The 15,812-nt window shown below is 38.1% G+C and overlaps 2 protein-coding genes across 9 annotated transcripts; one reads left to right on the plus strand and one right to left on the minus strand.

Moving 5' to 3' along the window:
• Positions 1-901: 901 nt before the first annotated feature.
• Positions 902-8,786, minus strand: cga (glycoprotein hormones, alpha polypeptide). Of its 6 annotated transcripts, none has more exons than XM_026301279.2 (6): positions 8,648-8,786; positions 5,730-5,868; positions 2,492-2,627; positions 2,063-2,174; positions 1,761-1,945; positions 902-1,144 (listed from the first exon to the last, which is right to left on the minus strand). In XM_026301279.2, exons 2-6 carry the CDS (start codon positions 5,858-5,860, stop codon positions 1,067-1,069), a joined length of 642 nt encoding a protein of 213 aa, XP_026157064.1. In that variant the 5' UTR covers positions 5,861-5,868; positions 8,648-8,786; the 3' UTR covers positions 902-1,066. The 6 variants fall into 6 exon arrangements, with proteins under 6 accessions (XP_026157064.1, XP_026157055.1, XP_033180905.1 ...); XM_026301270.2 differs by lacking the exon at positions 8,648-8,786 and adding an exon at positions 8,082-8,195; XM_026301297.2 differs by having other exon boundaries at positions 906-1,144; positions 2,492-2,632; positions 5,782-5,868; positions 8,648-8,692.
• Positions 7,414-15,701, plus strand: LOC113127052 (heterogeneous nuclear ribonucleoprotein Q-like). Of its 3 annotated transcripts, none has more exons than XM_026301238.1 (12): positions 7,414-7,567; positions 9,273-9,432; positions 10,404-10,522; positions 10,815-10,922; positions 11,066-11,179; positions 11,469-11,645; positions 11,872-12,007; positions 12,482-12,687; positions 12,784-12,933; positions 13,022-13,143; positions 13,264-13,589; positions 14,220-15,701. In XM_026301238.1, the coding sequence occupies exons 2-12, from the start codon at positions 9,285-9,287 to the stop codon at positions 14,246-14,248; spliced, it is 1,635 nt and encodes a 544-aa protein (XP_026157023.1). In that variant the 5' UTR covers positions 7,414-7,567; positions 9,273-9,284; the 3' UTR covers positions 14,249-15,701. The 3 variants fall into 3 exon arrangements, with proteins under 3 accessions (XP_026157023.1, XP_026157032.1, XP_026157040.1); XM_026301247.1 differs by having other exon boundaries at positions 14,223-15,701; XM_026301255.1 differs by lacking the exon at positions 9,273-9,432 and having other exon boundaries at positions 7,430-7,567.
• The last annotated feature ends 111 nt before the right edge of the window (positions 15,702-15,812 follow it).

Genomic DNA, 15,812 nt, shown 5'->3' on the forward strand with positions numbered 1-15,812 from the left:
CGTACGCACAGATGTTACGCTGCCAGATTCGCTCACGCACGCGCACGCATGGGAAGGGGGGAGGGGAGGGGAGGGGAAAGCACACCGTGTGCTCCCCACAACCTGCACCTACCCCTGATGTCAACAAAGCATCCACGACTTTACAGTGACACAAAGTCACACTCAGGACGGACGTGGTTCCTCAGCAGCTGATCTCATGACGAGGGGGTTTCTGCGTCTCCATGACCACTGCAGGACATATGACCTCCATCATCTGACAACACCCAGCAAAGTACTTCTACACAAGTTTTCATCATCCCCAGATGTTCACATGGCACAATATTCTTGTGGCTCCCAGGTAATCAGTGCCTCAAAACAAGGCTGACTCAGTCTGACTTACTGGGGGACAGTAACAAGGAGCTTTATGTCAGGGGTCAGTCAGCTGAAAGAGTCTTGGTCCTGGTAACAAAACAATCTACAACTCAGCATGTTACTCTATAAGTAAAATAAAACTGCACTAGTAGAATTACTGCATATGATATCTGCTAAAGTACATACTGCATTACTGCTAAAGTAAGTATTAAAATCTGGGTTTACCCATCACTATATTGCTGTGGACATAAATCTACATAACTTAGAAAGAACAATTACACATCTGTTAAGGGTGCTTTAAAGGTTTGTCCATGTTGACTAATGTTGACTTATGTTTTGCTTGCTATTTCTAAATGGATAATGGTATAAACCAACAATTAACCTCAGAATCAAATTTTACTTCCATTTGGGATGTCATTATTTTTTACATTATATTCATTTAGCAAATGCTTTCGTCCTTCTAGAAACTCAATTCTCTCTTTCTTCCCCGCTTCTCAAACACACAGTCACCATGAAAACACAACATCTGCGTGCACATTTTAATTGCTTTTCAATTGACAATTAATCTTACACAACTATCACAGACACAGAATCACTGCAAAAATATAATCTGGCAACACAAGAGCAAACATTTTAAAAACAGAATAGCTTGTGCATATGAAAAGAAACACATGTTGTTGCCAAGATGAGCAGAATGGTCTCCACTTCCCATCTGTCATATCTTATGAAAATAGCAGGTGCTGCAGTGGCAGTCTGTATGGTTTCTCACCTTTATGCCAGGGGCCACCTCTATCTAAAAAAGAACAGAGAAAGATACAACAGCGCATATTAACAGTCACATCAATGTATGACTGTATGTGTATGATCACATATTCTTTATAGTGGTTATAACATCTGCATTTCATGCACTTATCAAAATTGCTTAACTAACAGAATCCATAATTAAAACATTTTGAATATGTTATCTATCTTTAACAATACATTAGAATTAGCAAATTTGAATACTGTAAAGAAAAATAATTAACTCTGTAAATATACCTATTTATACCTATACCTATATATATAAAGTAAAGTGTTAACATAAAGCACAAAATTTAAAAATAATATATAATTTTAACTAATGCAGAATCCAAAACAATAAAATATTCCAGATCATTTCCAAACTGCAGTAATGGGAAAGATGTAATCAATTTAAGATGTAGTTTCCCACCAATCTAAGATTTTGAGAGCGCATCTTAACAAATAAGCAGGACACATGGGGAAGCAGATGGTAATGACATACAACAAGGGTTCCCAACCCAGATTCAAACCAGGGTTTTGATTACCAAGCTTTCAAAACACCTTGTTCAAGTTCAATTTTAATTCTTGTAATAATCTCTTCTACAGTCAAAATTACACCTGACATGTACCTCATAGCTGTGCTTGGCAACACAGCACGTTGCCTCCGAGGTGATATTCTTTGGGATCGTCATTGTCTTCATGGCCTTGAGAGGTGTTGGGTAAGCTCTGGAGAAGCAACAACCCATGCACTGGTAAACCGGACGATCCCTCGAGAAAACACTGTTCTTTCTGAGTGTGCATTCCTCACAGCCCACTAGAGGAGGATGATAGTGGTTTCACACGCAAAATCAAAAAATATGAGTCATAGACGGTTTGCTATACTTTGCCAGCAACATTTTAGACCTGAGATTTGTATTATAAACATTCTTACTGTTTGACAGGTCAGTGTTGGGGTAAGAATCTGCTACATAAAGAAGAGAAGACAACAGAAGCAGAAACAGTCCAGCTGATTTCATAAAGCCCATTGTGGTTGCAGCAGTTCCCTAGAGACAAAAAGAAATTTTAGTAAAATATCTATTGAATTTATTGAAATTAGAATTGTCAATAAGTAAATCATAGGCAGCAACAGAGTATTACCATGTTAAGAGAAAGTTTCCCCTTCATTGTGCCTCTACAGGACTCCGTTATACTGAGGACTTCTGCTTCAGTCCATCTAATTTTATACCGGTGTTCATGGATTAGGTAAAACCTACCAACCTTATCAATGATCTCAATGATTCACTTGGCCACTTTGCTACCTTTCTCATAATCCCTTTATAGCAGAAATGATAAGAACAATCCATGGAAAGTCAAAACATACCTCCATCATCCCCCCATCTTGACTTTGGTTGATCCATGTAATCCCTGGGTGTTTGTTACTTGGCAACTGAGAGTTATTTGTCATTTGTAATGTCACAGCAAAGGAAGGGTCATTAGTCAGCTGCTTCCTTCTCTTGCTAATCTCAAAAATAATAGAAAAAAAAACTTACATTAAAATCAGTCCAGAGCTGAAACAACTGGCCAAAGAATTTGAAAAAACATTCCCCATTTTTTTTTCTCACGTCTTTGATTTTTCATAGAAGAAACAATCAACCAGTCAAAAATATGCAGATTTATCAACAATGAATGTAACAGTTTTTTTCATTCACAGATCAGTCTAGACCTGCAGTTTAGTATTGGACATTGTACATAGATTATTGTGACGACTCTCTTGTAAAATGCATATTGAATCCCACTATCAGACCAGTTATTTTGAACTCAACAGTATACTAGGTTATTAGAATGCTGCATATTTTAGCCTTAAAAATAACAAGCATTATATAATAATTAATAGATCTAACTACGCTTAAATAAAATATTACAACAATTATTTTGTAAGGTGTATTCATTTTATCCATAATTTTGCACTATAGGTCAAGGTATAATGATTGTTTCAGTGATGAGGCTCCTTCAAACATGGTAGAAGGGTTGATGGAAGAAGTTATGAATAAATGAAAAGATATTTGATAGCTTATAAGGAGTATCCATCTGTCTGCCCCCAGCATTTGAAATGTCAAGGATGAATATGAATTTATTTTGTATTTTGTCTGTGTGTTTACTTAAACACTCATGTCCTGTGTCCTTGGTTGTGTTGGTGATAAATCCTCACCTTAAGACTAGTAATTCACTAAGTGCGTAGGACGAGATGTTTAAAGACTGTTCTTGACTTGTTTCATAGTATTTGTACCACTCTTTCTAAAATTCTAACACTGCCATCTCATAGGTGGTACTACACTCCTGTTCCTGATAATAAGACTGATATTCATTGCTGTTTCAAGACTTGTCATTTACATATTATAACACTGGCAACATTATTTATTTAGCTTTAGGTTCTGTGAGAAATATATTTCTACATGGAAAAAGCACTGACAACATTTTACTCCTATCATATTTATTTGTCTGAATTTCTTAAGCAAAATCAAACTATTTGCTGTTGTGTCTAAGACAACTGTTTAAAATCATCATGGAGTGGGCTGATGAGTGAGTCAGAGGAGCATGTCTAAGATACTGGAGATGTTTAAGATATCTGACACTTCAAAGAAGGGATGTTGCTCATTAAAGCATTTCATTGACAATAAGTCAGCCAGCTGAGAATGAAGAAGGATTAGTTGAAGGACATGTGCAGCTTTTCACTTTCTCAATGCCCTGCATCACACCCATTGGACTTATAAAATAGAAGACATTGCTGTATTTAACTTTAAGTACACTACCAAGGCTAGATGTTCAGATTCATGATTAGTGGAAGTTAACTTGTGACGTATTCCCCTGATTTTGCCCATTTTCTAGGGTTTCTCCTTGTATTGATCTTGCTACATAAGGATAAAGACCACAGGGATGTAGAAAGCCCTATGTGTGGAGCCAATCTTGTATCCTACATGGCCATGCTCGATGAAACACAGGTCAGATGTATTCTCAGGGGCTCTGGTGTCTACACAATCATTGTTGCTGCAGAGGACAGAGCAAAAGAGGCAGACAGAGGTCAGCAGATTGTGTTTATGTTTGTCCAGGCCCCACACAATTGAAAGCTAAGATGCTCTGGATGGCATCACAAAAGGCCACCAAACAGTCAGTGACACCTGAGAGCAAATGAGGTAGTTAGCTGAAGCTGAGTAGTGAAAATTAATATGACTATGGGTCATTCTTAGTTCAATACAGCAAAACTGATTGTTTTTCATTAAAAAAAAAAGATTTTAAAATGCTAAAGCACAGTAATCTATGGTAGTCATGCCACAAAGCTAAATTTCTGTGTTGTTAGAATATCTTGTATGTTCAAAATGTTAACATCTCCACCCTCACTAAATGAATCCCCCTGGTACTATAAATCTCTCTCCATCTTAAAGTCCTGTTGTTATATGTTTTTGTGGGTTTTATAGATCAAATTATCACAATGTTCAGTACTTTGAAAAATGTTTTAAGTGCCTCCATCATTTATGTTTTTAAACTTAAGTATTTCGTTTGGACCATCCAAAGATTTTCTGGGTCATGTTTTTACTAAAAACATCATGATGGGATAAAATAATTTCAGTAAGTAATTTCACATGTTGCAAATATAAACTCTTGTTCTCTTATCTTAAGTATGAAAAAATAATGAGGAATCAGACAAACTGAAACGGTTAGCTCAGGAACCAGATTATTTGCGTACATCACCAGTGTTACATTATTATGAAACTCTTTCCACCTGAGAATTCTTATGCCTCAAAATAAGGTTTTTGGCATAAGCCTGTGGGAAAATAATGACCAGTGTTACAGACATTCTCCCTTTCACGTTATATTTAAATGAACTTCATGAACATTATCAGAAGAAAACTGGATCATTATTTGACTTTTTATAGCAAAATTAAGTTTATTCAAAAGCTCTTGCACAGGTTTTGCCGATGGAGCCACAAATTCAAAAGAATTCTACCTGAAAAGCTGATTGATGATATTTTGCCAGCTTGTTGTGTTTTTGCTATAGTTCCTTATTAAATGTCTTTGTAAACAACTTGCAACAAACCTTGGTTTCTGTCTGTGAAGCATTTTTATTGATTGAGACAATGTGCCAACACCAAAAGGAAGTCATATTGTAGCTGTGCTGTTCCTCGACATCTGCATAAGTTATTACTCAAAACTTCTTGTCCATCTGTTAATCTGCTATACCCGTGGGGGTTATTGGAGTCCGTTACCTGCTAAGATTTTATTATTTCAGCCATGAGGCAAACATGAAGCTCATGATTCACTCTAGATGTAATGCAGATAGCAGATACCCCAATCCCTATCATTGCATTAAACTGTCACAGAAAAGCATTTGTATTGCAAGTGTTGTCAATTAATAATGAAATGATAATTACTGATAGTAAGTCATGTAGTACTAAGGTTCAAATATATGTCATGAACTGGCCCAAAGTCAAGGAACAAAAAGGAAAAAGCACACATGAATAAAGGTTAAACAAATTATATGTATTGTAAACTTATATTTTTAACGTATCACTAATGGATGCAGAGTGTTAAGTGGTGTAGTGGGTGAAAACAAAACACAAAACCTTAACCAAACTGGCTGGTGAATGCCTATAGGAGGAATAGAAGAGAGCAAACTTAGAGATGAAGGCACTTGAAATAGGCTTAGGCCCAGTTTATGCTGTTTCTCGATGTCCTTCTTACTCTGTCCAGACATGCTACAGGCTGAAAGACAGAGAGAGAGAGGGAAGTCAAATGTGTGAGACCAGAAACCAGAGATTTGACAGGTTAAAAAAGTATCACCAAGTGGGATTTGTACAGTTTTTTTGACTTGCAATTCTGTCTGTGTCACTATATGATAATCTACTGTACAATACAGTGAATAAATAACACTGTATATAATTTTTATTTTCTGCAACAAACACAAGTAACATTTCTATACTGATCCAGTTTGTAATACATGCATAATGACAAATAGCACTTTTCTTTTAAATCATAATGTTGAAAAGAATCTTTTAAAGTCTGTATAAATTATGTACTTTTGCATAAAATAACTGAAGAATTCTTTATTAGTGTAAATCCTTAGTTTTTTATTACTGAATTAAGCAAATAATCCTACCTTATTCAAAAACACAATCTTTACATTCTTTTGTTCAAGAAGCTGATGAGTGTGAAATCCATGTTAAGAGTGACACAGTGTGGTGGAAAGTGGGATGTACCTCACTTCTTCCAGCCAGGCACTCTGCTATATACAGTATTGCATGCTGTTTTCCATTGGTAGGCAAATAACCTTCTTGCCCTCCAACATTTGCCCACCCTAACAAAAGCTAATATTTTAATTAGCAACAAAATGTTTTTTCGTGTCTACTACAGACAACAATGCAAATATTCATATGAGTTCCAGTCAATATGTGAAACATTTACACATTTACAATAATAAATGGTTTTCATGTCAAACAGGGGATAGGCCTATGCTATTTATTGCCAAAAATACATTGATTCAGCTGTAAATGTAACAGAAAATATTTATTGTGTGTGGATAGCCTGTTACATTGCATTGTCCCTTAGTGCTCCACAAAGCATACATTTGTGTGTACACTTTTTTTTTGCCACATGTTTAGCACAAACTTACCAAAGGGAAAATTATATCAGATACAGTCAGATACAATCATAAAACATAAAATTTGAAATAAAACATTCGAAAATAAAAGCCAATAAATAATACCACACTTGGCTATGTTGACCCTCTCTTGAACAACGCTAGAAAAAGAAAGTGGCCCATGCATGAACTTCATTGCTCATCCCTGTTGTATGCAGGAGTGTACAAGTACATTATTTCATCTCTCACAAGGTCTCAGATATATAGTTTTTGATTTAAATAGGCTACATGTGGATTGGCATTTGATAATATCTTGCTTGAGAATACTGGCCATCTTAAAATGTATTGTTGTTATTATTGATGATGGTGGTGCAGTAGATCATTATTCAGAAACGAATCCTTTTTATTGACAATTGTTATATTTCATTTGCCTTATTTACCTTATTTTCAGTTCTTTTTTGGTTTGAATGTGTGGCTTATGTAGCTAAGCTTTGAGTTACATTATTTTATATTAACCAACAAAAAAACACACATACAGTATGTGCTGTAATTAAATTAGTCATTGTTAGTAATTATGACGGAGGCTGTGTGTGACCTGCTGCTCTACTGTAAAACGCATACAAGGCGAGCCCGTGCAGGGATGTCCAAGAAACCCCATCGACGAGACAAAACTCGAGGCGTGAACGTGGCAGCCATTTTACATCATCAAGAGTGAATGACTGAAGCCGGACCAGTGCCGGGAGTTTTACACTTTTTCTGTCCTTTAAATATCACATTTATCTTCCTAAATAATCAACACCATACACGTTGGTGAGCCAGCGGCAGGTAGGGCGAATGCTATTCCTTGGTCACGTGATTGTTGCTTCATTGATTGCTAAAAATCCTGAATCGTGCGGTCCTGTTTCAAACAATGTGGAAACTGGTGGTGGTTGGGGACGAGTTCTACAGACCGGCTTTTTGAAAATGGACTCTTCCTATGTGGCGGCACGTTGACAAACCACGCATCTAGCAAGCTAAACCTCTAGCTTTACAGGCCTCGTGGAATATAATCACATTTAAAAGCCGTACTTTGGCCATTGGTGAAGTCCGCACCGACAAATGACGTTGTAACAATGGCCTCACTGAAATTCCGTTCGAATTAGCATGCTAGCTTCAGTTAGCCTATTTTGACAGATCATGAAACTGACATGCTCATTGTCATTGTATGCTAACTGTAGCTAGCTGGCAAAAAACTGTTATTTTAGCAAGGATTTTCAGTCCTGTGTTACTTCTATACTAAGTGCTATTCTTTTTGTGTATCATGGCGGTAAATACACATACATTCATATAAAATGCATACCAGCGCGTCATGTTATTGTCCCAGTGAATGTCCGTGGTTAGCTTGATTGCTGTTATGTTAGCAGTGGAAACTAGCCTGCTAGCTAGCTAGCCAGCCTCAACGTGTGGAGTCAGTCCCTCCCCGCTAAATCTAACGGTATAACAAACATCGGCTAAAACGAAGTAATTCCCAGAAACGTGACGACTTTGTTTATAAAAACAAGGTTGATGTGCACGCGGGGTTTACAGTAACTTTTCACATCGCTGAGATGTTTTTAACCACATAGAAAGCACGTGCTTATGATATGAGATTAATTTGCAGCACTAATGTTACGAGATATCGGTTGCATGGCATCTTTAAGCTAACGTTAGCTAAGTTAACAATAGGCCAAAATATAAAACTGCCGTTCCGTCCAGCGTTTTCGCATCCAGCAACGTGAACAGTTAAGATTACTGCCCTGCAGTCACTGCCTCGGTGTATACCAGCACAAACAAACTAATGGTTGGGTTAGTCATTAACGTGATGATTTTATCTTGGTGTCACAATGTGCGCTGCCAAAGTGTCAAACAAAATGCTAGAGTGCATACTTGCTCGCTGGTCAGTCACCGGAAACCGGGGCTCGCTCTCTGGTGGAACACGTGTATCAGCTATCTAGCCTGTGCTGAAGTCAGCAGGGAGAAGGTAAGCTAACATGTAATTTAGAGACCAAAGCAGACCAGCCTTCTGCACCAGCAGCGACCAAGAGGACTGAGAGAGAGGCGTTAGAAAGTGAACTCAGTTTGCCCAAACTTCTTCAACCCAGAAAAAAAAACAACCCAGAATGAATAGTATTGCCAGGTTGACACAAACCCAGTAGTTTCACTGTATTTATAAGATGTCTTTGAACTTCTGTGGGGGAATTTGGTCTGTGCATTGTCTGTCTTGTGTGCAGTTTGTCAAACTACCTATATACAGGTTTCTGGGCTTCTACCTCATGAAAGCTGACAGCTGCAAATGTTACTTCAGGATAGTGAAAAGTCGCCTGCATGAGCACCCAACTGTGATAACTCGTTTTGTACATAGCCACATTATTGATAATTGAAACTTTATTTTTTTGTAACTTGTAAGAAATTTTTTTATTTTCAGTTCAAGTTTGAGACTTTGCACTCTCCAGAGCACACCCCAAGTCTTGCCCTTGACCCAGGATTAATTTGGCTCATTGCATTTGCACAGATTTCTGGAGACATGGCCACAGAACATATTAATGGAAATGGTCCAGAAGAACCAATGGACACCTCTGCTGCAGTTACCCATTCTGAGCACTTCCAGACTTTATTAGAAGCTGGTTTACCACAGAAAGTTGCTGAAAAACTAGATGAAATTTACATAGCAGGTAAGGCACAATGAACATACTTGCATATTCAGATATGCAAATTTTTATGTTTATTAATATCTTGCATGTACTGTCATTATCACCTTTTTCAATGGGGGAATTGGGATCCTGAAGCAACTTTTTGTGGTTTCCTACCAAAATGGGTACTGCAGTGCTACAAAATATTCCATTACACATTACTGGTGTGAAAATGTGTAAATAATTGCAGCATTTGCATTCCCACCATGGTTGCATGATCACTGGTGTCAGGGCGAATGAAAGGTCTTCTCCCTGGGAGTGTCTTGGTGAGCCTGTCCACTCTCCATTAATTTTTAAGAAGTTTGTTCACACCCAATAATGTTATTGGAGAAGGATGAATAGGTTTAAGTATGTCAGCTGCAGCTTAAGTATTGGTTGTTTTTGGTCAGATTTCTACAAGTTTGTATGTAGAAGGAGATGTGCTGATGACATTTTGGGGGTCATTTTAGGACTTGTGTGGTCAGACAAATCTAGAAAACTAGTCTGCCCTTTTCAGCCAGATGGGACTGAGGCAGAAACAATGGCAGCAGCTGTCTGGTGTGTGGCTGCTTGGGACAGGTGACGGCCTCTCCATAGAGGAGAATGCAGACTGGCTCATTAGAAACTCCCAGCCACTATACAGTGGGGCAATGGCATATCAAGTTGCACTGTCACATCTGTTGTGATTAGTTCTGCAAAAGTGTTCTGGTTGGAGAGCCTGACTACTAGACACACCTCCATTAGATTAGGCCAGATCCATTCCTCTAATTGTAGTAAGTCATTATTATTTATCCATTACATATTTCAAAAGATTTGTCATGCAAAATCGCTTAATTTTTTTTAGTCCTTTCAATTTTGTCATTTCTGTGCTTGAATGGTTAGGCATATAGAATTTCTTGTTGGGTTAGTCATTAATGTCATTAATTTCTGTTGTTAATAGTGTGTCAATTCTGTGTTGTCCCTCCTTCCTCTAGGTCTGGTGTCGCACAGTGACTTAGATGATAGAGCTATTGAGGCTCTGAAAGAATTCAACGAGGAAGGTGCTCTGCAGGTCCTTTTGCAATTCAAGGACAGCGACCTCTCACATGTTCAGGTATGCATCTGGCACTGCAGGTGTATTGTTTATTTCTGAAGCATTTGCACATACGAAGTGGATAATTGTCCTCTGTGCAGTGTGATGTAACACAGCATTATGTGGTTGAACTGTGATTAGACAATAGCTTTACTTGATATTTGTCTTATTTGCAAGATGATCTTTTGCCATCTTCTGTGCCACTATTCTTTTTGTGTAGAAGTAATAATCAGAAATGGTTCTGGTGTTTTGTTTTGTTTTTTTTTTTAAGTTATTGATATGACAGTACTTAGCAGTTGTTTTTTCCTTTCAGAACAAAAGTGCCTTTCTTTGTGGCGTGATGAAGACGTACAGACAGAGAGAGAAACAAGGGACCAAAGTGTCAGACACCAATAAAGGACCCGATGAAGCTAAAATCAAAGTGAGAACTGAGAACTACATTTAACTACATGGAAGCTGTATTTATGCTTAGATTGACATTTTCATGCTGATGCAGTGTTTTTGAAGGCAAAAATACTGTTTTAATGATAAAGTCAAAAAAATGTGCTTTTAAATTTGCACAAGGCTTTGCTGGAGAGGACTGGCTACACACTTGATGTGACAACAGGCCAGAGGAAGTATGGAGGTCCCCCACCAGAGTCTGCCCACTCAGGGGCACAGCCCACCATTGGTACAGAGGTACAAGTCATCTTTAAATGATCACACTTACAAGGCATTATAGGGCAGTAATGCTATACTTAAGTTTAGTTTTAAGTTGGCTGTTGAAATTGTTGGGCCAGGTGCATTTAGGTTTTGTACAGTGTCCAAATGATAAAACTCAATACATTTTCTGTATTAACCATGGTTACACTTATAGTTTACTGACAGAATACTTTTTTACCTATTTGCTATCGACCTCAGTTTCACTCTGCATTTCAAATCAAAGAGTTGCTCTCAGGCATCATATTCTTTCCTCTCTACCTGGCAGATATTTGTAGGCAAAATCCCCAGAGACCTTTTTGAGGATGAGCTTGTTCCGCTGTTTGAGAAAGCTGGCCCCATATGGGACTTACGCCTGATGATGGATCCTCTCAGTGGCCTGAACAGAGGCTACGCCTTTGTCACCTTCTGCACTAAAGAAGCTGCTCAGCAGGCTGTCAAATTGGTATGTCTATTCTGCTGTAGTTGTAATCAAGAAGGGGGTCTAGGGAGTTGTCAGGCAAGACAGACACAATAGAATTTAGTCAAGCATATAATGTCCTAATATTATTTAAAGCATATAGAGGTATGTAAAAAATGTCAGTTAATTGTGGAAAATGAAATGGCAACCACATCAAACTGCATGTTTTTTTGTTTTTTTTTGGCTTACATTATGTTCCATCCTTCCACAGTGCAACAACAGTGAAATCCGACCAGGTAAACACATTGGTGTTTGCATCTCTGTGGCCAATAATAGACTGTTTGTTGGCTCGATCCCCAAAAGTAAAACAAAAGAGCAGATTGTTGAAGAATTTGCTAAAGTCACAGGTGAGTCACCACTGTTCTTTTAATTTTTCATTCTTACATTTGATTACATTTACTCACTCTGCATTTAAGTTTTGTAATGCAAGAATGACTGAGGTTTTTAAGCATTTCCTGTTTGTGTCCAAATGATGACCTCATTAGTATACTGGAGTAACATGCGTTACTATGATGGTTTACCGCTAAGATCTGACTGGACACTAAACATTTTAAATACATTTCATTTTGTTTTACATCTGGCATTTTCTTTCACTGTTAATGGTTGAATATCTGTAGTATTTGAGACTCTGTTATCAATGAAAGTCATAATTTATCATTTTAATTTATAGTCTTATTCAAATGAAAGCACTTTTATTTTATAGCTGTGGAATTTTAGTTAACTTTCTGTTTCTAATGTAAGATGTTTTATAACTAGTGATATGTAGTGACTAAAGTTACAAAATTACCTGTGGCCATTTCTTCCCCTTTCTTTTTCTACAGAGGGTCTAAATGATGTCATATTGTACCACCAGCCAGATGACAAGAAGAAGAATCGAGGCTTTTGCTTTCTGGAGTATGAAGATCACAAAACGGCTGCTCAGGCCCGGCGCCGCCTGATGAGTGGCAAGGTGAAAGTGTGGGGAAATGTGGTCACTGTGGAGTGGGCTGATCCCATTGAAGACCCAGACCCAGAGGTCATGGCCAAGGTAAGTCACATCAGTAATATGCTGTAAAGTGTACAGTCAAAATCATTTTTCAAAAAAAAATTGACCTGAACTTTTTTTTTTTTTTTTTTTTCTTAGGTCAAGGTGCTGTTTGTGAGGAACTTGGCAAGCACTGTCACAGAGGAGATACTTGAAAAGGCCTTTAGTCAGTTTGGCAAGCTGGAGCGGGTGAAAAAATTGAAAGACTATGCTTTCATCCACTTTGAAGAAAGAGATAGTGCTGTGAAGGTATGGATGAAAAAACGTATCTGCTCAGACATGACACATTTATTGTTTTGTTGGCATTACAGTGAGAATGTCTTAATCATTTTCACAGGCTTTGGCTGATCTCAATGGCAAAGACCTCGAAGGAGAGCACATTGAAATTGTCTTCGCCAAACCCCCTGACCAGAAGAGGAAAGAGCGCAAAGCTCAGAGACAAGCTGCAAAAACACAAATGTAAGAGAAAACGGTTCACCTGAAGCCGATCACCTTTTCAGTGATATAGCTATCCAGCTTAAATATTGATATAAAGAAGGAAGCCGTGTTTATGTGAACTTTGTGTATCCTCTTTTATAGGTATGATGAATACTATTACTATGGGCCTCCCCACATGCCACCACCCACAAGAGGCAGAGGACGAGGTGGGCGAGGAGGTTATTCTTACCCTCCTGATTATTACGGCTATGAAGACTATTATGATTACTATGGATATGATTATCATAACTACCGGGGTGGCTACGATGACCCATACTATGGCTATGAGGACTTCCAAGGGACTGGGAGAGGACGAGGAGCGAGGGGAGTGGTCCGTGGTGGTGCCAGTCAGACCAGGGGCCGCGGTGTGGTCACACCAAGAGGCCGACTGACTTTCTCCCAGCGAGGAGGCCCAGGAACAAGCAGAGGTAAATTAAATTTTGAAAAGATGATAGTTTTAAAAGTGGGCAGTATCAAATAGGTCATACTGGTGAACTAATACAGCTGGAATATTCTGCAGAGATAACAGTTCACTAGTGACAAATAACAGCATGGCTCTGGTGTGTATGCATATGATTTGTTTGCTTTTTTGAGTTGGTGCTTTTTGGTAGGCTTGAATATTACAGGGACAACTCTGTCCTGATTTCTGTCAGTGGGTCAGGTACTAAAGTGCAAAGTTGGGAAGGCTGCAGTAATGAAAGCAGCTGTAGTTTGTGACAGGAAAGTTACCTCGTATAGGTACAGATTTTCTAGAAATGTAGGTTACGATCACAAAGCTGTGTAAAAATGTACCCACACCTTTCTTAAAATTTAAATAACACCCCCTGATTGGCCTTATAACTAATCCCCCAGAAGTATTACCTTTCAGAGCAACAGATAACTTGGTTGCCAGGAATCAAAGGCCATTGACAACGTACTGTATTTAAAGGAGGCCGAGCAGCAAAAACACCTACATTGTCTACATTTTGTGGGATTTGATCAAATTGTCAGCGTCAGTGTTTGTGATTGGGCAATGGTAAATTTTTTTTTTTTTTTTTTTCCTTTCCTCTTTGGTCCAGCAGGGAAACGTGGCCGAGGACGGTCCTGACCTGTCACAATGGATACTGACTTGATGTGTGGGGTTACACCATAAGCTGCAGTGGATGTCGAAACAAGAGCGCGACAAAAAAGGTCCAATGATATTCCAGCCTTACAGAGAAGCATCGCCCCTCCTCCCGTATTTTTTATTTGAATTTTTTTCTGAAACTGCCACAGTAAAAAGATGATCGGAGGATTCTGAATACTCGCCACAGCCTCTTCACCCTAGTACCCAGCTCTGATATACAGGGGCACTATGTATTGCCCTTACAATCTACCCCTTCCCTGTCCCTTGAACATGCCATTTTTTAAATAATTATTGAAGAATTTGCACTTTTAAGTTCTTAGGTTTGAAGTGGCTCAAAGGAGCTTGATGCTATTGTATATTTTTGTGCTAATAGCAGTTTTATTGTCATATCCATGTTAATTGTTTGATCTGGATGTTTGAAAGAGAACATTTGCAGGTTTTTTTAGGGTGTACCCACCTGGCATGGATAAGTCAGGCATTCCAGGAAAGTGGTTCTTTTCAGAACTTGTCTTTAAAGGGTTGGTTGACTACCTCAGTACAGAGGACTAAACTACCCGGCCTGTACTGTAAATAGGGAAACTATATTGATGAAAGCAGGGCTTGTTTTCATACAAAATATGCACAAGAGCTGCAGTGTGAAAACGATGTACTTAATGTAATATAGTCATTTTAACTGCAGCTCTGACAGTCAAACTGGGCATGCAAACAATCTCATGTGATGAGTCTGAACAAGCCCTGCTTTTATCCTATTTTGACCTGAATTAGCCGCCTTGCTTCTTCAGAGTATGTAGTTACTGGTTGTATAGTTTTTCGGATAAAATGTTACTTTTGTATAGGCTTCAACATCACAGGCATCCAACTGCCTTTGGTTAAAAAAAAAAACAACAAAAAAAAAAACAAACAAAAATAAAGCCCTGCACTGTCCCTTTTGTGCCACTGTATTATTCCAGTGGGGTTTTTTATATTCATACATTTTCAAACATCAGAATAATGTAAAACAACCTAATCCAATATTTCATCATGTTAGTTTTGAATGATCCCTACCCAGCTCCCAAGACAGCAACTATGTAAAAGATCTTTTGAGTTAATCTTAATGGATGACTTGCCATATTGCCCAGACAGTGAGCATATGTGCCTCATGTTAGCTGCTATGATTTGGTGAGGGATCATATTTGCATAGTGGTAGAAGGGATACTGCAGTGAATGATTTCTATTTCCAGATATAGCAAAAAGGAAACTGTGCTCTTCAATCCCGGTTTTCTATACAGTTAACTCCCTCAAAATCATAAACAACCACCTTTTGAAAAAAAGATGTTAGCAGTTTTAAACTTGTTGGTGGCCAACAACTTTTTTTGCATTCCTGCAAATAAATTGTTTTATACTGTAAAATGGAGGTGAGTGTAACTTATTTTTGTAATAAAGTTTTTGATTTCTATCCGTGTCTTACTCTTTGGGTAAAATCTTCATAAAGTGTTAATCATCTTTTAATTGGCTACTGTTTGATGCCTTACAAGACAGACCTGTTGACATATATTGTACAAATGAA

This window comes from Mastacembelus armatus, chromosome 22, assembly GCF_900324485.2.
Source record: "Mastacembelus armatus chromosome 22, fMasArm1.2, whole genome shotgun sequence".
In the NCBI taxonomy this organism is placed as follows: Eukaryota; Metazoa; Chordata; class Actinopteri; order Synbranchiformes; family Mastacembelidae; genus Mastacembelus; species Mastacembelus armatus.